The 22,165-nt window shown below is 40.4% G+C and overlaps 1 protein-coding gene across 1 annotated transcript in view; it reads right to left on the reverse strand.

Annotated features, from left to right (window-relative positions):
• MEI4 (meiotic double-stranded break formation protein 4) overlaps positions 1–20,340 on the reverse strand; it is a 195,328-nt gene extending 174,988 nt beyond the window's left edge. Inside the window, exon 1 of the mRNA XM_021693619.1 lies at positions 20,109–20,340. Coding sequence (XP_021549294.1) covers positions 20,109–20,340 — 232 coding nt within the window. The remainder of the gene's footprint in view (positions 1–20,108) is intronic.
• Positions 20,341–22,165: the final 1,825 nt, after the last annotated feature.

Here is a 22,165-nt window from a genome sequence, read left to right on the forward strand (position 1 = left end):
AGTATCCATAGCTTTCTAAATCCTACCCGTCCTTTAAAGTCAGCAGCATCCTCCAAAAAGAATTTTAAAAGTCCTATTCTCTAAAACAAAATCATCAGTCTCTCCTCTAAACATCAGTATTTTCCTCTGGACCATAGTCTCATCGGGTGTAATTAGTGATGTGATCTTGTTCCCAATAGACTGTGTGACCCTATGGGCAGGGCATAGACCCATCTCTCTTCACATTCTCCACATTGTTTGTACCGAACAGCTGCTGAATAAAAAGGGGCTAAATAAATAAATAAACAGAATCTAACTGAAAAGAGTTTTTAGGACAAAATTAGAAGCTGATAAGAAAAAACAATTTCTCTTTGGATTCTGTCATCTGGGGGCAAAGATATGCAGGATAGGTAAAAAGCATAGTCCTGATTTCATTTCCTAACAAACAGGAAATACCATGTTGAGAGACAGTGAACACATATATTACAGCCCTACAGAATAACATCAAACCCATGAGAATACGACCTCTACCAGGCGAACCAATGAATCCACCACTTCATCAGGGTGTGAATGTTATGAATGCCATGCAGAATTGGTAAAAACGATACAATCACGGACGTCAGCAATACACCACATTCATTGGCCTCCCAATGCTGTCAATGCCGAATGACACAGCTCTCTACAACCTAGCCCCAATTAGCTTTCCTGCTGAGATCATACACATCTCTAATCTCTCCCTGCCCAAGTCTCTTTCCAAAAGAATTTGCCCGAATTTGTTTTCCACCGAGCCCCTGATGCCACTGCTTTGACTTCAGCTCTTGATCAGAGTTCCAACAGTTCACATTTGTACTGTTGAGATATTACCTTCAAGCCAGCTTGGTCCCCCAAGCCCACCCTGCTAGACAACTGAGGTTGGCATTCATTTCCACTGATGTGCCCCCTTCACTCTATCAAAAATCAGAAGCACTGAGATCTTTTACCCAGTGCAATTTTTCCCAACCTATATCACCATAAGGGGAACATATTAAAATGAAGTATTTCTAGGTACAATTAATCAGTGTTTCCAGGAGAGGGCTCCAGGAACTTGTATTTTTAAATAAACATCTTGGGAGTCTCAAAAGCACTACTTCGCACTACTCCCAAACTTAAACACTTAGCCTGCTTCATGTGTTTCTTGCTGGGCTACAGGTCTCCTACTTATGAGATCGTACAATGGTGGTTTTCAACCTTACCTGCACACTTAGGTGACTGGAACATTTCAAAATTCCAATGCCAGACTACACTCTATGCTAAGTACTATGCCAGAATCTCAGGGGTAGAACCCAGATATCAGTATTTTTTAAAGATCCCCAGGTGATTCTAGTATGAGAACCACGATCTTGTATTAATTTATATTTGTTCTGCTTTCTTTGGATAGCAGAGAAGTGGAGTGTGACCCATTCATGCCATTTCCATTCCCATCTTCAAATCTCCCAGAAATACCTATTTCCTCTTTATCTGTTCATGTTTTAATTCACGTTGAATCTTTCAGGATTCAGCTGGAATTCTACTCCCTTTTCAGGGTCATCTTTGCCACTTTATTTTCTATTTTGCAAAAGTAGAGCCTTATATATTCTAGCTGTCTCTTCCCACCTTATCTAAGCCAGCATCACGTCCCTGATGGACCACAGCCGTGGACTCCTACCCAGCAGTCTGCTTCTCCTCCCACTTACATTCTCCACACAGCAACCACAGCAGAAAGTTCAAAGCTCCTGCTTCATGCTCACCAAAGGATTCCCACTGTGCTTCCAGTCCTACCTGCTGGAACAAGCCCTGCCCCGTCTGTACCGCTGGCCTCTCTCTGGTCTCATCTCACTCCCTCTGCTCTGTGTCTGCTCACTGAGCATGCAAGCTAGTTCCTGCCTCCGGGGCCACTCAGATGACCCTGCTCAGACACCTCCTTCTCAGTGAGGTCTGTCTGACCACCAAGTCTGTTAGCAACCCTGCCCCAACCACAGGCGTTCCATCGCTTCAACCTGGTTTATTTTTTGCACAGCTTTTAACCCTCTCAGAATTTTTCCTGCTTATCAGTTTGCTTGTTATTGTCTGTCTCCTCCATGGGAATATCGATTCGTTTTCTTGGTTTTTTTTGGTTTTTTTTTTGGTCACCACAACCTCCAGAAATCAGTTTTTGTTGAAGAAATGAATCAACTAATGAATGAATGACTATGAATAAATATAACCCCAAATGAAACTATATACATCATATGTAGTGTCCTTCTATGTGTCCATCTCAGGGGATCTTGCCTCTCTAACCAAATAATAAACTCACAAGATATAGCAAGTAAACTTCTTTTTCAACCTTGGAAGTCAAGCACAGTACTGACCAAATATCATACATTTAAGTACTTACTTTTTGATTATTTGGGCTATTTTAGAAGATCCTCAATATTGTATTGAAAAAGATAAGTTGTTTTTTTAAACTGACTTTCAGCTACCTGTAATTTTCCAGCCCATAAACATCCACACCTAAATTATAATGTTTACTGTATCATACCTGAACAAGCATAACAAGAAGTCTCTCATTTTAATCGCCTTCCAATTTTTTCACACTTCAATTCCATTCTCTAAATTATACCCATCTTATAAAGTACCACACAACTTGTAAACCTATTGCAGGCGTGGCCTCTATGTGGCCACTGAACTGCCTGATACAGATTCAAGCACATTTTTGTCTAATTGATGTGCATTTGTTCAGATCAAGCAGAGAGAGACCTCAACGAGGTAAGTGCTACAGGGATGGTCTAAGCCTCAGCTGCATCTCTGGAAATAAGACCTTCCTCTGACTAGAACATTTTTTAAAGCCTGCCTTGTATAGGCTCATGTTTATGGGTTCTGGTTTCAAGATTTTATTATTATTATTTTTTACATCTGATATATCGAAACCAGCCCATGAAATCTAGGCTTTGTTAAAAAGCTGTCACAGTGGGGCGCCTGGGTGGCTCAGTCGGTTGAGCATCTGACTCTTGGTTTTAGCTCAGGTCAAGATCCGATGGGTCTTGAGATTGAGCCCCATGTTGGGCTCCGTGCTCAGCAGGGAGTCTGCTTGAGGATTCTCTCCCTCTGCCCCTCCCCCCCCACTTGCACATGCACTGGCATGCATGCTCGTACCCTCTCAAATAAATAAATCTTTTTTTTTATACAGCTATCAAATAGTTACTATGCACGACTAGAACCAATGTTTTACTCTAAAACCTTACTGACAACCACAGATACTAAGGAAATTGCTCCTATGAAACGGAGGAAAAGAAAACACAAAATTTAGGCAATCACAGTTATTTTGCTAGTATCATTTAAAATACTATTTTATTTATACCCATGGGGGGGCAATACCAACTTCCAATACCCCCTTCTTATTTATTTCAGAATCATTAACAGTTCAATCTGTTCCCAGGTAAATGCTAAACATGTATCTTCAAATAACTCAGGCTTCCCCAAGTCTTAGGATACACAAAACATTTATGTAATCCCTTTTTATTTATTTTTTATTTTTTATTTTAAAAGATTTTATCTATTTGAGAGAGAGAGAATAAGAGAGAGAGCATGAGAGGGGGGAGGGTCAGCGGGAGAAGCAGATTCCCCGCTGAGCAGGGTGCCCGATGCGGAACTCGATCTCGGGACTCCAGGATCATGACCTGAGCCGAAGGCAGTCTCTTAACCAACTGAGCCACCAGGCACCCTATGTAATCCCTTTTTAATCTTCAGTTTTGGTGACTAAAGATAATGTTTCTCCCAAGTGCTGAATATTATAATACAAGCTATAATACACACATTCAAAGGTGTCTTTCAAAGCCTTGATGTCTATCTTCCCAGGGTGCTAGCAATCCCCATCAAGTCTGTTAACCCATGTGAGGGGACCCTGCTCCAGGACCCTCACTGACCTTGCAGGGGTCAGAAATCACCACTACTTTTCATACAGAGATGTCACTCCAAGAGGAATCTGACAATGGATCTTGCAGGTACCAAAAAGAAATTATAAAATGTTGGTTCATGAAATACATATTCCCTTTCCCTCCCAAATTGCAAAATACTTTTTGACCTCATAATCAGGCATTTCTGCTAAATGAATTTTATAAAAGCATTACAAGAAAAGCATTATGAAGGCTCAGAGGTGAAAAGATTATTTCATTGTAGAATCACATAAATGACCCTTTTCTTTAAAAACTCAGAAGACCTGAAAATATTGATAATACCCTTAGACTGACAGTCCAGAATAGAGAAAGATTATAATTGGCCAATTTTCAGTCTAGGAATTAGGTGTCTTTCATTTCACCATGGAATACAACATTTGATGGATGACATGATAGTTCGTTATATGCCTTACGTATATGAACTAATTACAGGCTTGTTATGAAGACAGAGAATAATTCACATGCGACATTCTGGAGACATAAGCATTTCCACAACTAACCTCCTTCTTTTTAAGTATAGTCTATCTGCCAGTAAAGCCGCAAATGACAACTTTGTAAGAACATATGGATGTGGCCAGAAGTCGTATACTTAATTCCATAGAGTGTGTTCTCTAGCATAAGGAGACAAAGTAAAAATATTCTTAATTCTGAAAAAGAGGCATAGCCAGAGACAGCTCAGTAATCAATTATTATACTGTCAATTACGATTAAAATATAGTCTTGTGAGTAGTAAAAAGGAGAGCTCAAAGTCAATTTTTTGCAGACACCTTATTGCTAACCAAGCAGAACTCATTTCCACTGATTTTTACTATTGTGATAATCCTGAAACTAAATTCCATTCTCAGGGGTTTTCTCTGGTTTTCCTAACTTGTGGAGGCCTAGCTACAAAGCAGTACAGCATAGCTTTAGTATTATGGTTCATTCATCCATCACTCATTGTAAAAATCAGTGGCCTAGGAAATTAAATAAACTTGACCAAAAGAACAACATAATCTCAACATTAAAAATGAAATTAAGACATATTTTTCAGGGAGAAAATAAACCAAACTTAATATATTCTGCCTCATCAGAATAGACGATTTCACAGAACATATACTATATTCAGTGCCACAATGTAAAGGCATTGAAATAAGGGCTGGGAGGACCGAAATGGTAAATAAGAACATATGGATATGGCCTAAAGTCATATACCTAGTTGGCAGACCTCCTACCGTCAAAGAACTAAGAAAAAGGCAAGCCAACAACTAATTCTACTACACGGCAAAAGGCATTAGTGTGAAGCAAAGGTACCAGGTACAGGTGATTTGGGAGAGAAACACAAAGGAGTTAGTTCAAACTGGGGAAAAGCCAGAAAGATTTCATACAGTACAAGTGTCATGGGATCACAGTGCTTTCATTAGGGAGGCCTGTCATACCAGGAACGTTCATGAACAAGGGCACAGAAGCGGGGGCCTGAGAAACAGCTCGGGGAAAGTGCGCCCAGAGCAGAGGGAAAGCAGAGGTATAGGAGAGTAAGGGACAGGGCTGACAAAAGATTCTGGCTTCACCATAGGAAAGAATTTGAATGTAACCTGTACCTAGACCACGGAAAACTATCCACAGCTTATAACATGATTTATTAACTGTATCTTAAGAAAAACTGCAGAGGCAAAAAAAAAAAAAACCAAGGGTGACAGATAAACTGACCCACAGAAAGCTCTTGAAACAGTCAAGGAGTGATGATGTTTTTCTCAAGAGAGAGAAATCGTAGGGTCCACTGTGGAAGAACACTGAAAATTACATGATGGAGAAATCAAAACAGGGCAGAAATCAAATCAGAACTTTTTGTAACAATACAGAGACAGAATGAAAATCAAGTTCTCTTAACATATCTCTCAAAATAATTAAACAGGATAACAGCTGAATTCCTACAAACTTTTCTAAGCAGTTTACTCCCAGAAGAAATCAGACTGCCAGGCCTAAGGATCTTCCACTTCTTTTTTTTTTTTTTTTTTTAAGATTTTATTTATTTATTTGACGGAGAGAGACACAGCGAGAGAGGGAACACAAGCAGGGGGAGCGGAAGAGGGAGAAGCAGGCTTCCCGCCTAGCAGGGAGCCCGATGCGGGACTCGATCCCAGGACTCCGGGATCATGACCTGAGCCGAAGGCAGACACTTAACGACTGAGCCACCCAGGCGCCCCTTAAGGATCTTCCACTTCTGCTACTGGACTGGAACTGAGCACAATTTTACTACTGGGAAGAAAAAACTCACACACACCCTTAAACCTCTGTTCTTTTCTTTCCCACAGGTATAATCTGTTAAACCAGATAGATCCAGGTCTTTGCAAGACAGAATTAAACAATAAAATCCTCATGTCCAAAAAAAAATTCGGTTCTTCTGCTGCTAAGCAATCAATGGCAATTCCCATCAGACTATCAAGGCCAAGGAGGAAGAAAACTGGTATTTATTTTTTGTTCATGTGTCAGGGAGCTCAGTGCCAAGCATTCCCCATTAACCTCGATTCCTTGTCATTATCATTCTCATCATCATCTTCATTTTACATCTACCTAAAAGAACTTATCTAATGTTGGTAGAGCTGAGATTCAACCCAGATTCATCTAACTCCAATCCTCTTGCTCTTCCCAATGAGCAATCTACCTCCAGAATTTGTCTTCAGCAAGCCTTCCCATCATCAATAACACTTCCTCTCCCTTTGTTGGATCTTTCTTTCCTCATTTATGAATGGGCATTCTTAAATTAATCATTGAGCATCTCCTGTATGCTTGACCTTGATGAGGATCATTCATTAGTGCATTAAATTGTTTTATATTAAACAGGGTGCTCTAGGCATTGCCCTTTCCTTATTTAAAGGTGTGTCAGAATGGATGTTACAATCGCATCATTTCTATTTACTTCCAAGATGCCTTCTGGTAAACCAGTCATTCCATGATATTCATGCCATAAAAACTGAGTGTCTGCTACTTTCCAATAAATGCAAAAAATTTTAAGTAGTTGGAGAAAAAAGTATTTACTACAGAACTATCTATAAGATATTTTCTTAATCATTTAAATAATTTTAATAGCTGAGGATTCTCGGTAAAGTTGTTAACAGTATTAAAATCAGAATCATAAATTATGACCATGTTGCCACAAGGTTTATAGAGTAACAACTAAGGGGTGTGTGTGTTTGTGTGTGTGTGTGTGTGTGTGTATAACTAAGTGCCCTATTAATTAAATACTTACTTATAAATCATGCAGTAGAAAACATCTCTGCATCAACGGACATAGGCTTTCTCAGAAATGCCTCAAAGTACTGCCAATAAGATTTCATAGCCAACTTATATGGGAAGTCACCTACTACACGTGAGTTGACAGAAGGAATAATACTTGCCCCTTTCTCTAGAGGCTTTTTGACTCATCATGGGCTGCTCAGTATTACTACTAACTCAAGGACCCTGAAGACTACAGAAATTATGGCAATCATATAAGGAGATCCATTTTAAAAGCCTGTAACTGTTCAATAAGCTACCTACTATAATAAATAATACTGAGGGAAGAGCAGAAATATAACTATCCCCTAATTTTTAAAAACATATATGCCTTATGATATTGCTTTTACAGGATAAAGGGAGCTATCTACTACTATTTACCCTTATAGAAGAAAAAAGGTAGATTGGAATAAACGCCAGTTTTCATTTTATAGTTGCCCACTATCCACACAAAAGAGCTTAAGATCCCCCACCAAGGGCCCAACTCCAAACCCATCCATGCCACTAGACATGCAAACGTGTACAAAGACAACTGAATGGCCCTTCCCTCAACTGCCCACAGACCTGCCATCCCCTCTCCCCAGTGTCCTCCATGCTCTTAAATCTCACATTAAAGGACGTTAGTCAGATGTTTCCCCCCTAAGAGCCAAAACCAATGTCTTCTACTCTTTCTAACAAAGAACTGCAGCATACTACAGAGAAAACCCTAATAAAATAAGGGAATTAAAACTAGGTGGGATTAACAATGAAAACTGGTAATAAAGCATTTGAGTTAAAGACAGAATATAAATGTCTGCCTTAAACCAGTGGTTCTCAATCCTGGCCATACTGTAGAATAAACTAGAGACTGTCGAAGAATACTGATGCTTCAGTCCAACCCCTAGAGATTCTGATATAACTAGCCTGGGGGGCAACCCAGGCATCAGGATTTTTTTTTTTTTAAAGATTTTATTTATTTATTTGACACAGAGAGAGAAAGCACAAGTAGGCAGAGAAGCAGGCAGAGAGAGAGGGAGAAGCAAGTTCTCCGCCGAGCAGGGAGCCGGACGTGGGGCTCGATCCCAGGACCCAGGGATCATGACCCGAGCTGAAGGCAGCCGCTTAACCGACTGAGCCACCCAGGCGCCCCGAGGCATCAGGATTTTTAAGAGCCCCCCAGGTGATTCTAATGCATGGGCAGGGCTCAGGGCCACGGCCTGGAACTCTAGCCTTATGCCTACCAACACTAAGGAGACAAAGCCTTTCAGAAAGACATTTTAAAAACAAAAATAAAATTTTAAATTTAAAGTTGCAAATCTGATTAATGGTACTCTTCTATGTCACACAGACCTATAGGTACCAAAGGCCTAGATTCGTATGGCATTTGCTGTTAAAAAGATAAGTGAGCGGCTAAGTTTGTTATCACTGTGTTAACCATCACAGACGCCTGTGCACAGACAAGGGACTTCTTTAAAGAAAAATTTCAGAGGAACTGGAAAAGTACAGCTCACTGAGACATGCAGTTCTCCGGGTCCAGCTCCTGCAGTATCGCTCGCCCCACCAGACATCAGAGAGCTGCATGCACAGCCACACAAAGCAGCCCACCAGCATGGACTTGGCCTACTTTGGACTGACTCCTGCTTGGAAATTATAGATATGATGAGATGCCTTGCGGTTCACAGGATAAAAAATAATCAGATGAGGGTAAACACTTCATAAAATACACAGGTGGAAATAACTTTGGAGTCATTAAAGGCACAATTATTAGCAAAATTAGGTATTAAAATATGAGAAATACCCTCTAATTTGTATGACCTGGGTTGAAGAATAAGGTCATTTTTTTCCAAAATATTATTTTACAGAAAGAATGGACAAATGACACTAAATTCCAGGGGGAAAGGAAACTGTTATTAGAGTAACAACGGGAGGGAGGAAACATGCCTAAATTCTGCATATTCTGCTTTATTGATGAATTAGAAAAACTTCAAATACAATAAAAAGTATGTAGAAAGACCAGAAGCATTGTTCAAATTTTTATCAGTTTCTTCTTCACCACGTGGTTATTTGTCAAACTGATATAAAATGTTGACATTTTGCATGTCTTACATTGCATTTTACATAGAAAAGCCTGCCTTAGCTCATGAAAATTATTTCTGCTACAAATATTTATAAGCCTCATCAGAAGTGATAATTCCAATACCAAGCCCAGAAACATCTTTGAAAAACTACTGTGTGAAAGATCTTGCTGAATCAAGCACCAAGGGAGGGCACAAAAGCAACAGAGTCTTTGTTCTTCATGTGACTTATTAATTAAAAGAGTAATGAGGAATTTTTATAGCTAGGCTTGCGCAAGCATTAAGAACCAGCTTTCCCTGGACACAATCCTTCCCTTGCTTATTTCAAAGCATAAAACTTGGCAGACATGGCCTGAATGTATGAAAGACACATAGACAATGTTTCTCTCTGACTCCGAGAGAAACGGGAGAGAAAGAAAACAAGAAAAGTTATCCCACGCTTCCTATAGAATAATGGATGATGTGAAACAACGGACTCACTGAAGGCTGAGAGCAGCACACAACCTGTATCTCCCTCACAGCACACACACCCTACAGCTGAGCACTCTCTGATGCGTTTCCTCACATTCACTCTAAGACAAGCTTACAAGCAATTTCAATTTTAAAATTCACATAAATGATGTTTCCGAAACAGGAGACTCGACTGGAAAGACCACCATCTCCCTGCAGTATAAGGAAAGAGTAATGCTGCCCCTCGTCAGAAGCGTTACTACAAAAATCACCCAAGAGCCAAGGGGGTCCCGTGTGCACGTGCACGGCACCTCCCCTACACATACTCACTCCCCAGCACTGCACCTTGCTGCTGGTTTTCTGCTGCTTTCACTGAGACATTTGCTTCATCTTCACATTCAATTTCAGAGTTCATTCAAATTCATTTTGTACTGAAGTTATAGCTATTTAGTCCTCCGTAGGGCCCAGAATATAATGCAAGTATACGTGTTCCACGAGCATGATACAAAAACTTTATTTATGAATAAATGTGTTTTTATGCCTGCAACATGCTAGCATTCATTCATAGCAATATATTTCTTTTTAGCTATGTTACGTTATGTACTTTTTAAGGATTGGCAAAATGGTATAGTTTAATCAGAATTTAAGGTTTTCTACTGATTTATAGGATACAGTATCTTGCATTTCTGATCCCCAACTTTCCCCCTACAAGAAGTCTTTAAAATTACTTGAAATACATATTCAAAAGGATGCTTCCCCTGCAAAAAGGGGAGGGGCTGTCTTATACAACCACACATCTTATATACTGGGAAATATATATTCAGACTCCTCAATGACAGAACATATCAGCACTTATTAGGAAGGGATGTGGGAAGTAAGGATGGAGGGAGGGAGAGAGGGGAAGGGTGATAAGGAAGAGAGAAGTTCTCCTAGAACAAAAATCGACAGTACACACTCCTCGGATTCCTATTATGTTTATATACACACTTCGTTGGAACAGTATGAAACACAGTTGTTAGGGTGATGTTAATGTTACTGTTGTTGGTTCATTTTCTCTAATTTCAACTATCTTCCTCAGCTCTGTCAGGCTCTAAATGAACACTTTCTCAATTCTTTGGTGACCAGGGTTAAATATTATCGATTGGGATTACGGTATCTTTCAGAGGCTGGCCTATAAATCCTTCTTTTTTTAAAATTTTTATTGTTATGTTAATCACCATACATTACATCATTAGTTGTTTTTTTTTTTTCCTAAAAGATTTTTATTTATTTATTTATTTAACAGAGATAGAGAGAGAGAGCACAAGTAGGCAGAGCGGCAGACAGAGAGAGAGGGAGAAGCAGGCTCTCCGCCGAGCAGGGAGCCCGATGCGGGGCTCAATCCCAGGACCCTGGGATCATGACCTGAGCTGAAGGCAGCCGCTTAACCGACTGAGCCACTCAGGCGCCCACATCATTAGTTTTTGATGTAGTCTTCCAGGATTCATTGTTTGTGTATAACACCCAGTACTCCATGCAATACGTGCCCTCTTTAAAACCCATCACCAGGCTAACCCATCCTCCCACCCCCCTCCCCTCTAGAACCCTCAGTTTGTTTCTCAGAGTCCATAGTCTCTCATGGTTCGTCTCCCCCTCCGATTTCCCCCCCTTCATTCTTCCCCTCCTGCAAATCCCTCTTGATTTGTCACTCAGATGGTTTGGACAAGGGATGAATAGGTCTCTACCGACCCATTTTTCTGGAGAAGTCTTACTGTGTTCCCTGAATATATATTTCACTTTTATTTGTTTAAACCAGTGGTTCTCAAACTTCAGTTTTCATCAGAATCACCTGGAGGGTTTGTTAAACCACAGGCTGCTGGGCTCTACCCCCAGAGTTTCTGATTATGTAAGTAACAGGTGGGCTCTGAGAATCTGCATTTTTAACAAGGTCTTACCTGATGCTGATGCAACTGGTCTGGGGACCACACTTTGAGAACCACTGGTTTAAAAAAGCTCCCTAAAGTACTGGAAAGGCACTGTTCTCGGATTTTACAAGAACTCCACTCCATTTACTACCCATTTAACCTTTGGCACGTTACTTAACTCTGCTCTCCTCATTTCTTTTTCTACAACCAAGGCAGGAGGTGGGGATGACTCAGACAAGAGTTGCAGCAGCAGGCAAAGAAATGCAATAATGAAAATCCAAAAGCAGGTTGAAACAACAACAAAACAACAGGACAGATTTAAGAAGGGACACTGGAGGAGGAGAAAGGAACAAAAATGAACTTCAAAGGACAGCTGCCAGGAATGAACTCAGCAAAAACACGAATAAAGGGGCACCTACTCCTACCTTCAAGAGCCTCAGAAGAAGAAATGTCGGCCCCTGCTTGAGGTCCAGGGCCAGGCCCACCACTCATGCTCTGTATCTCTTCTGGGTTTCAGGCCCCAAGCCCCTGTGATTTCTTTATTATCCTCTTCTGTTCAAATCTTTCACTTTCCTCTCTCTGCTAATTCCTTCCTCCCTGAGTACCAGTGTGCTGCCATCTTTTCTATCTTCACAACAACAAAACGCAACTTTCTCTCCACCTCGCCCCCTCTCCAACTACCAACCTATCTCTTCTCCTTCCCTTCACAAACTCCACCCCCAAAATAGTCCACAGTCCTTTGCTCCTCAGACCAGCACTATCAACATCACCTGGGAGCTTACCAGCACTGCAGGATCTCAAACCTACTCCCATTTACCCTATTTACCTGTTTTCCTTCTTGCTTTCATAATGGAGTTGATATTACTCCATTAATTTTCCCTGTCTAAACTACAGTCTACAGCTATCTAACTGGATTTTACTCGCTCCACATTGAATTTATTCTAAAAAAATTTTCAAGATGTCTAGGACCCAAATATTAATTCAGACTCTTCAATGGTACCTTTAGATTTCTAAATGAATCTAAAAAATCAAATACAGACACACAGCAGGGCGTTTAAAAATGCAGATAAAACCTGCAAAAATATAAATATAATCCTAAGTATAAGGACCAGATTGAAGTTTACTATAGGTTAAACTATTCAAAAAAAAAAAATTACACTGAGAAAAGATCCTGAAATTCAAAGAAAGATACTTTGAATAGTTTTAGCTTTTGTTCCACAGGTGAGAATCCAAAAATGGTCACTCTTCATTTCTTCATTTATTCTATTCTGATCAAATTACTGTATGAATAGATGGCTCCCTCAAAGGTAGGAGCCCTGATACTCATCCTACCTTAGTGAGTGTCTCCTTCCCTAGGATGCTTTGGTCTTGCCCTCCTGATCCTCCTCCCCGCACTGTAGAAGTTTGGTAGATCCCCAGAAATGACAGATCAGCCCGGCCACCTTGTTCCAGGTATTAACATTCACATAAAACATGTCGAAACTCATTCATTTAACAAATATCCCCAAGCACCCCACCACCCCATGCCAGGCACTGTGCTAACCCCAGAAATAGAGCAGTGATGAGAAAAAGTACACTCCTTCAAGCATGGAGTTTAGGTCCTACAGGGAAGACAGGCTGATTAAACAATTATAACTTGGCTCACAAATGCTGTGAAAAGTACAGAACAGTATGCTTCCCCCAGCAGGAGAATCTAATCTAGTCTAAGGAGGCAGTCAGCAAAGGCAGAAAGGGTATTAAAACTATATCAGGAAGAAAAAAAAAAAGAATAGTGCCCAACCAGACAAAAAGGATTGAGAGAATATATCCTGCAGAGAGAAACAACAGCTGTAAAAAGCCTTGAGCTGAAAGAGAACAAGGTGGATTCGAGTAAGTGAAAGACATTTCATGTGTTGCAGTGCAGAATGTGGAGGACATAGTGAGGACAGGATAGGCTATAGAGAAGGAGGCAAGCGCCAAACTGTGGAGAAGCCTGTAGCTTATTTTAAGGGCTGTGGATTTATCCTACAGTCAATGAGAGGACTTGAGTCTGGGCTGCAGCCTAGATTTGAAAGTGGCAAGGCTGCAACCGTAAACACAGAGGCTAACTGAGATAAATCAGGCAGGGCCAAGGAAGTGGCGCTGCAAGGGAGAGAAATGGAAAGAATCCAGAGATACACAGAAAGTAGAGGCACCCTAATTAGGGGATTCCCTGGACATTCACGATACTTTCCAGGAACCCAGCTCAGGCGAAAAAGACGGTTGCATCACACAGCAGGACGCAGAGCCCCGCACCAGGAGGAGGTGTGGCAGGGCTGACGACGTCCATCTGGAACACGGAGCATGGCACATCGCGGGACACCCGGCTGCCCTCACCTGAGCCCAGCCTCTCGCGTCTTCCAGGCCCAGGACCGAGCTGGTGCGTGTTCGGCCCTTCCCACCATTCCTACCAGAGCCAGCTCTTCTTAGAACTGACATGTTTGCATTTCTAAACAGTTGCCTTGTCACTAGCAAAGCCATTTAAGATTCGGAGCTTTTTTTTAGCCTTAACTTTAATTTCTTTGTATGTTGATGGTCTCTAACATCAAAATATTCAGTTTTTACATAATGAGTAAAGCATGTCTAATGTGTAATTATCAATGTGCTTTAAATTATTTTGGAGTCTTTCATTAGATTCCATATTAAATTAGCGGCACATTTCCTGATGTTTACATACATTACGCATGTATGTTTTAAATCAACTGCAATTTTAAGGAAATTTGTATTATAAAAGCTTCTATCAAAACTAAAAAGGGAAATGCTTATGCATTCATTTTCCATGCTCTTTCAGCCCCTGTGCAACAGTGAAGGCCCCCCCTCCACCCCCCAACCTATAAATGCTGAGCTTCAAAGCTGTGACTGTAGGTCAGTTATTTGTGATGTGTCCTCCGTATGTGGTTTGGGACAGGCTGGGACAGAGGCTGAGTGGGCCTGGGCTGGAAAAGTAGCAGTTGGGAGACAAAGACAGGCTCCGTGCTGGGTCTGGCGAGGTGCACACGGGCAACCAGGCTAGCCGGACCCTTTCTGACCCCCAGTCAACACTGATCTAGCTAAAAGCCTTTTCCTGAATCCAAGCTCACACAACAGGAGAAGTAGGGTCTGGGGCAGGCACAGGAGCGCTGAGGATTTGATCCTCAGAGTATAAAACGGTAAAGGAGACAACAGGCAAGGAGGTGGGTAAACTGAAACACTGTCAGCTAGAGGCGAGGGAAGCTCCTAAAGCCATCTGGTCGGTCAGCTGTTTCCAGGACCTAAACCACAGAAGGGCTGAGTCCAGCTCCGAAAGTCACTGTGCTGCTGCTGTGCACGGCGCCGCCACCCAGCCCCAGCACTCGGCACAGTCGCTCTGAATTCAGCGAACATTTACTAAGTAAGCATGGAAATCAGTGAACTGTTCTGGTTTAATTTTCTCTTTCTTTCCCCTCTAGCCAGTTGCTCATCCAGTAGCCTAGCTATCATTCACGAAGACACCAAATACATAAATTGTAGGGGGAAAAGCATACACCTGACACTTCATCTATCTACTTCCCTTCTGGGAATGCCAAATTACTGTATAATTATACCTGCCCAGATTCCCCTTGCCTGCCCCACTTTCTCACACACACATACTCAAATTTTAATCCGGAGTCTGCTCACTGAAGTTCTGTGCCATTATTCCCACTAACAAAGCCCTATTCCTGTCACCGTGTCCCCTTCAACCCCTAGTCAACATTTAAGAACAGCCACTGACACCTTCCTGGCCAGTCTCTAGGCTCTGGGTCTTCCTCACCTACCTACTCAGACACAGATGAAATTCTTGCCAACATTATGAGGCCATCCTTAACGGGAAGCTGTTCTAGATTAAAGAACATAGTTTTTCTCACTCATTTTCTCCCATATAGATCAAGAAGACTCCTGGCAGAAGAAAAAGTAGGGCCGTTCTAAATTATTCATGACCCCCGCCCCTTCCCCACTCTATAAATTAGGATGTGCTCAGATACATGGAAGAGAACACATGGACAACAATGGCTTAAACCCTTGCTTATCTTTTTAAACATTCCTAAGAAAGTCATCCTAGTGTTGCTTTGACTGCTCAGCAATGTCGAGAAGGACCCAGGTCCTTTTCCTCCAACTATTTCACTATCCTTAGCATGCTGGCCATTAATTTTTCAATATTGCCTCACAGTTGCAAATTGGCTACCACAGATCCAGGCATCATCGTATCTTCAGTTGGCAGTGCTGCATGCAGGAAACAAGTGGTTGACGTAAAAAAAAAAAAAAAAGGAAAGAAAGAAAAATTTAAGTGCTCTCTTTCATGAGCCTCAATCTCTTTATACAGAGGGGCAAATCTTTATCAAAGGCTCGGAAGATTGCTTTTTACCTTTCACTGGCCCCTGCCCAACCGTATAACAATATTGGCAAAACAAATCTAAGCCTTTCATGGATTAACCCACTGGGGATAAGCACATCTCTGCCAAAACAAAATTAGAGTGCCTTAGAAAGGAAGTAGGAAGCTACGTACTGAGTAGACAACTAACCATGCCTACCAGCCATCACCCAAACTGACTTTGAGAAATGTGTCACTGGATTATCTGGGTTTCTTTGACCCTTCCTCCCTTCCTTCCTCCCACTACTGAGGAGCATTTAAGTAAAATTACAATGTGGCATAATTCTAAGGGCGAGTTCTATTTATCCCTTCTGTGTACAGTCTGGTCCTTTAATAAATGTAATAAAGAAGTAGTGCTCTCTCTCTAAGAAGCTGTAGAAAAATAAATCAGAATAAAGAAACAGCTGAGTTACTGAAATGCTGTATAAACTACATCATGCTTTTTTATTTGTTTACTTCGCCATTTCAGCTCTGCTTTATTGAATTCTGGGTTGCTCAGTTGCTTCAATGGATAGTTGATGCTGTAAATTAAGTTACCCAGCCTCTCAATCTGTCAAGAAGCAGTCCATTCAACATTTATTGAGGGCCAGTTGTCTCTAGCCACTTGAGAAGAGTTGCATATGTAAAGCAACCCTGAAAATTCCAGAAGAAAATATTTAATCATATAAACATATCTATAATATAGTTTTGATTCTCAGGTATGGAGTTTTCTTAGAGTAAGTCAGTCTTTCAAACTATACATATTTAAATAATGCTGTGTTCCTTCTTTATTTCCCTATCAATCTAATATCCCCCCTTTGTTAGGTTTTGTTCCTTCCCCTTTAATAGTGGCTCTATTTATCGGAATCTATCTGTTTATTCCTCATTTTTCAAGTTTAAGCTAACAGATGGAGAGACAAGTTTCTTATAAACATCTGTGCAGAAACGCTTTACCTATAGCTCCTCCTGTGCAGAAACGCTTTACCTATAGCTCCTGCTGCAAGTAAAACTGACTTTAATTGTAGGGTATTTGAAAATTTCTCTCACAGGTGCTGCAAGTGCAAGTTTTCAGTGTGAGAACAAGTTCTCTCCTAGGCTCTCACTGTCAGGCACATTCGTGTTCCAAACAAATCATCCACACCACTAGAGCAGTGGTATAAACAGACCCTTGACAGTAAACAACAGTTTTGATATCACAGACGTTTATAAGAGTCTGCTCTTTCCAGCCTGCTCATCCTCTTTGACTTTAAGGACCATCCTTCCACCTTCCTTCTACGTAATCCCTGTATATTCAGGGATCAGGGATTAGCCTACACTCAGACAAACCTGGACTCAATTTTTTATCATATAAATTTATTTCAGTGTTCACTATCCATATTCAAAGCATTGCAATAAATTCAATAAACTGGGATTGGAAACCTTATTATCCCAAATGCCTCTATGTCCCTTAATCACACTCTGAAATCATTCACAAATATCTGAAGTGTCTAAAAATCATGCATATATGTCTGACCTCCTTTTAGTTCTCACTATCATAGATAGATTTCAATTCATCATTCTTCATATGGGTTTTGGTAAATATGTTTAAAACCGGTCTCCTTGCTTCCAATCACTGCTATGGCCAGAAACATCCTCTCTGCCCCACTTCCATGTGACAAATATTTATTGAGCACCTGCTGCATGTCAGAGTTTGGGGTGGACATTGAGTAGAGAGTGCTGAGCAAATCAAAACCCACTACTCAGTGAACTTAAACTCTAGCTCAAGAGATAAGGTAGCAATTACATAAACAAACAATCCACAGGGGATGTTTAGGTAAAGAAAAACTAGTGGGGAGTGCTATGTATATAGAGCAGTCAGTGAGAAGGTATCATTTAAAATAAGACCTCTAGAAAGGGAAGAAACCAGTCACAAAGAGATTCAAAGAGAAGAACATAACAAAGGTCCAAGGCTGGAAGGAAGCCCATAGTGGCTAGGGCCCTGTATACAATGGGGAGGTTGTATGAGACAAGGTGGGAGAGGTAAACAGAGGTGAAATCACTCACAGCATCACAGGCCCTGATCACAAGACTGAATCAAATGTGAAGCAAAACTGGGAGCTGGGGAAGGGTTTTAGGCAAAGGATTTTACATTCTTTAAAAACCACCAGAATTGTTTCCCAATCCCAATATGTGGGTCAATCCTCTGCATCAAAAAAATTATATGGCTCCTGATGAATGGAGTGACCACATTTCCAGCATGCTCAGGAGTTGGTTTCCACCTGTTGTCCTAGTATAATCATTAACAGTTCCCTACTTTCACTCTCACAAGGGCCCTAGGGAGACAAAAAATTGTATGGTCAACTTAGTGATAGGAAATAAACTAAAACAGTCCTTAGGTTGTCATTCAAGGCCCTTCTGAACCTGGTCCCAATTCACTTCTCTTCCTTTCTCCCTCATGGTGTTCTGGTCACTTCTGAAATGCAATGCTGACAGTATCCTAAATGGCACATGTGTTCTTTACTGCTCTGCCTTTGGTCATGTTCCTGCCTCTTGCTGCACGCTCCGTGACCATGCCTAGTAGACAGAACCTTCAGGGCCAGACCTGAGAAGTCTTCAGAACCAGGCAGAATGAATGGCTTCTTCCTCTGTGCTCTGTCAGTATCTTTATTAAAGCATTTATCACACTGGGTTAACTATTTATAGGTCAATCTTCCCTGCTAGAATGGTAGGTACTTAATGGCAAGGACAGCACCTCCTCTTATGTGTTTTTTGGGTCCCCACCACCCACTGCATACCTGGTACATAGCTGGTACATGATATATGACTGCTAGATGAATTATTTAATATAAATGCAACATAACATACATAGTAAAATAATAAGGTTAAGTAATGAGATTTTAAATTTTATCCAGTAAGTTAAAACATTATTGCCTTCAAATCTAGATATTTTCATTCTCCAACTTCATCCCAATATCTACTGTAGCCTCATTCATCAGGAAGTAACAATAAATGTTTAATGAATGACTACAAGTAAAAAAAAAAAAATCTTTATAGGGCAAGAAGTCTAGTTTTAGGAAACTAAACAATTTCTAAATAATTGTGAAGATGAAATAAGCCAGAATTGGTATAACCACTGTGGAAAATGGTATGGAGGTTCCTCAAAAAATTAAAAATAGAAATATCATATGATTTAATAATTCCACTATTGTATATTTACCCAGAGAAAACTAAAACCCTATCAAGAAAAGATATATGCACCCCTATGTTATTGCAGCATTATTTACAATAGTCAAGACATGGAAGCAACCTAAGTGTCCATCAATAGACAAATGGATAAGGAAAATGTTATACATACATGTAGACACACATACACGAACACACACACACACACACCCCCACACCCCCACACCCCCACACAAAATGGAATATTACACAGCCAAAAGAAAGGATGAGATCGCGCCATTTGAGGCAACATGGAAGGACCTAGACAGTATTACACTAAACGAAATAAGTCAGACTGAGAAAAATAAATACCATATGATTCCACTCATAAACCGAATCTAAAAAAAAAAAAGAATAAACAAACAAAAAGCAGAATCAGACCCATAAATACAGACAACAAACTGATGGTTGCCAGAGGGGAGGGAGCTGGGAGACTGGGCAAAATGGGTGAGGGAGAGGAGGAGATAACAGCCCTCCAGTGATGGAACAAGTAAGTCCTGGGAATAAAAGGCACAGCATAAGGAATAAAGTCAATGATACTGTAATAGCGATGTAACAGGAGAGATGGTAGCCACACTTTTGGTGAATACGGCATAATGTAGAGAGTTGTCAAATCACTAAACTGTATACCTGAAAATAATGTAACGTTGTGTGTCAGCTATACTCAATTTTTTTTAAAAATTAAATTAAATTAGAAGTAAACAATAAAGGGGCACCTGGGTGATTCAGTCACTTGGGCAACCGATTCTTAGTTTCAGCTCAGCTCATGATCTCAGGGTCATGAAATCGAGCCACTGGGCTCAGCACTCTGCACTGAGTCTGCTTGAGATTCTCTCCCTCTGCCTTTGCTCCTCCCCTCTCCACTTGCTCGTTCTCTCTCTCTAAAATGGATAAATAAGTCTTTTTTTAAAAAAGTAAATAATAAAGACCCAGAATGACGTTTTCATACACTCACCACTCTTAAACACTCCCGCATGCATCCTGCTCAGAAGAAGTTTGTGGCGTAATTGCAGAACTTCAGCTTCCAAGGCTTGGACTTTTGATCTCCATGTTGACTCCTGCTCAGACACCACCTTCGCAAGGTGCTCTGTGTATTCTCTGCTGCTTGTGTCTGCTGGTGTTGAGCGGATAATTGCCAAGGCCAGAGCCAGCTTTGATGTTCTCAAATACCATATTTGATCATCCATCCTGGCTTTTGTCCCTATCATTTAGTAAGAAAAAAAATTGCAGAAATTTCTTTTAACTTTTGTAGTGCATTTCATTTGCTCAAAATTGATTTTGCAGAGTAACGCTAATTAATAAGTTTGTAAAGGAATTGACACCAAGTAACAGAAAAAAATTTTTCAGGAACTGAAGAGAGTATGAAAAAATATGCAAAAGAAAAATGCATACACATGCATATTAAGTGTATTAAGATTCAAAACAGTCGGTTCAGACAATTTGACAAATTCCTGGGGTGGAAAAAACACACATTAATTCATTTAGTGTTTTCTAACCAGAGGCACACATCAGAGTCTCTAAGGGAGCTTTAAATATACATACATATACATATATCTAGAGGTCCCATCTCCCCAAAATTCAGATCCAGCAAATCTGGGAAGGGCACTGAGGCTTTTACATTTTGAAAGGAGTTAACTCTGTAATCAGAACCACTAGATTAAATCATTTAAATGTAAACCCTTCTCCTCCAACCCATTCTGCTAAGTCTTACAGTCCCTGCTTCCCAGTCCTGCATTACTATTCCTGCCTTTAACCATGCCCCTTCAATCTATATAAGAACAATCCTTAAAATATTTGCATCATTTAAGTTGTGGCCGTGCTCTGATTCTGCACCTCCGAAGATTTCCAATTGCCACTTCCAAACCAGCACTGTATCGCAGTCTGACTCTAGGAATTTATTTGTGAGGACATGACAGACCATTGCATTCACTGGATGAATACGATGACCCTTACTGAAGTATAAACACCCAGTGGGCCTCCACAAGGGGGAGCTTTGCACATAAAATGTGCTACATAAAGATTCGTAATGATTAGTACAATGGTCCAGAGAATTTAGGACCTTTGGTTGCCACATCTATAACAAATTCAAATTCTTTACTCCACATTTCAAATTTTATTTTGTTCAGTTTCTCAAGCCTATCCTTCCACTGTGGTTAAATCATACTCATACAAACAGATGCACTCAGCCTAAGCTCATTTCCATTCACATCGCTGCTCCTGAATTTTCCCCAGTTGTGACATCCTGACTCTCATAGCTGCCAAAGCCCTGGTGGTGCATCCTTCAAAGAACAATTCATATACCACCATATGCAATCTTTTCAGACTACCACCTATAAACTGTTTACCTATCTGATATTCTATAGTTTAGCACTGAAAATACACAAGTTAAGAGGAAGCGTAATATTGCTTTATTATAATCAGAGATCAACACAAAAATGTATGTACGATATGTTCATAACAGAATAATTTATAATTGAAAACTAGGACCAACAACCAAATAGTTAAGTAAATAATGATATGACCATTCAAATGAATATCATCTATTAAAATAGGGGTTTTCAGAGATATTTTTTATGACCATGAGAAAGTACTAATGACATGCTGAGTGGAAAAACAGTGAGGACATAAAATTATATGTATAGTAGGAGCCCAATTATATAAAAAATGGGAAATGCAAAAAATGTAAATAGGATTTATCTCTACTATATAATTATCGGTGATTTTTATTTTCTTACAGATACTTCTCTAAATTTTCCTAATCTTTGGCAATGAACATATATCAAATTATAATTAGAAAAAAATTATTAAGAATAGATTTCCAAAAGCAAAGTATAGCTGCCATATTTTTAGCCTTTCGCAGCTGTATAATATACCCAGGACTAGCTGTTGCTATTAAGATAGACAAACTAATTAGAATTATAGCTGCACTTATTTTAGCCTTCACAACAACCATGTCACTTGGCTGGTTCATCCCTCATCTGCTGTGTCAGCGATGGGGACCACACTCCCTGC

The sequence above is a fragment of the Neomonachus schauinslandi genome, chromosome 8 (assembly GCF_002201575.2).
Source record: "Neomonachus schauinslandi chromosome 8, ASM220157v2, whole genome shotgun sequence".
In the NCBI taxonomy this organism is placed as follows: domain Eukaryota; kingdom Metazoa; phylum Chordata; class Mammalia; order Carnivora; family Phocidae; genus Neomonachus; species Neomonachus schauinslandi.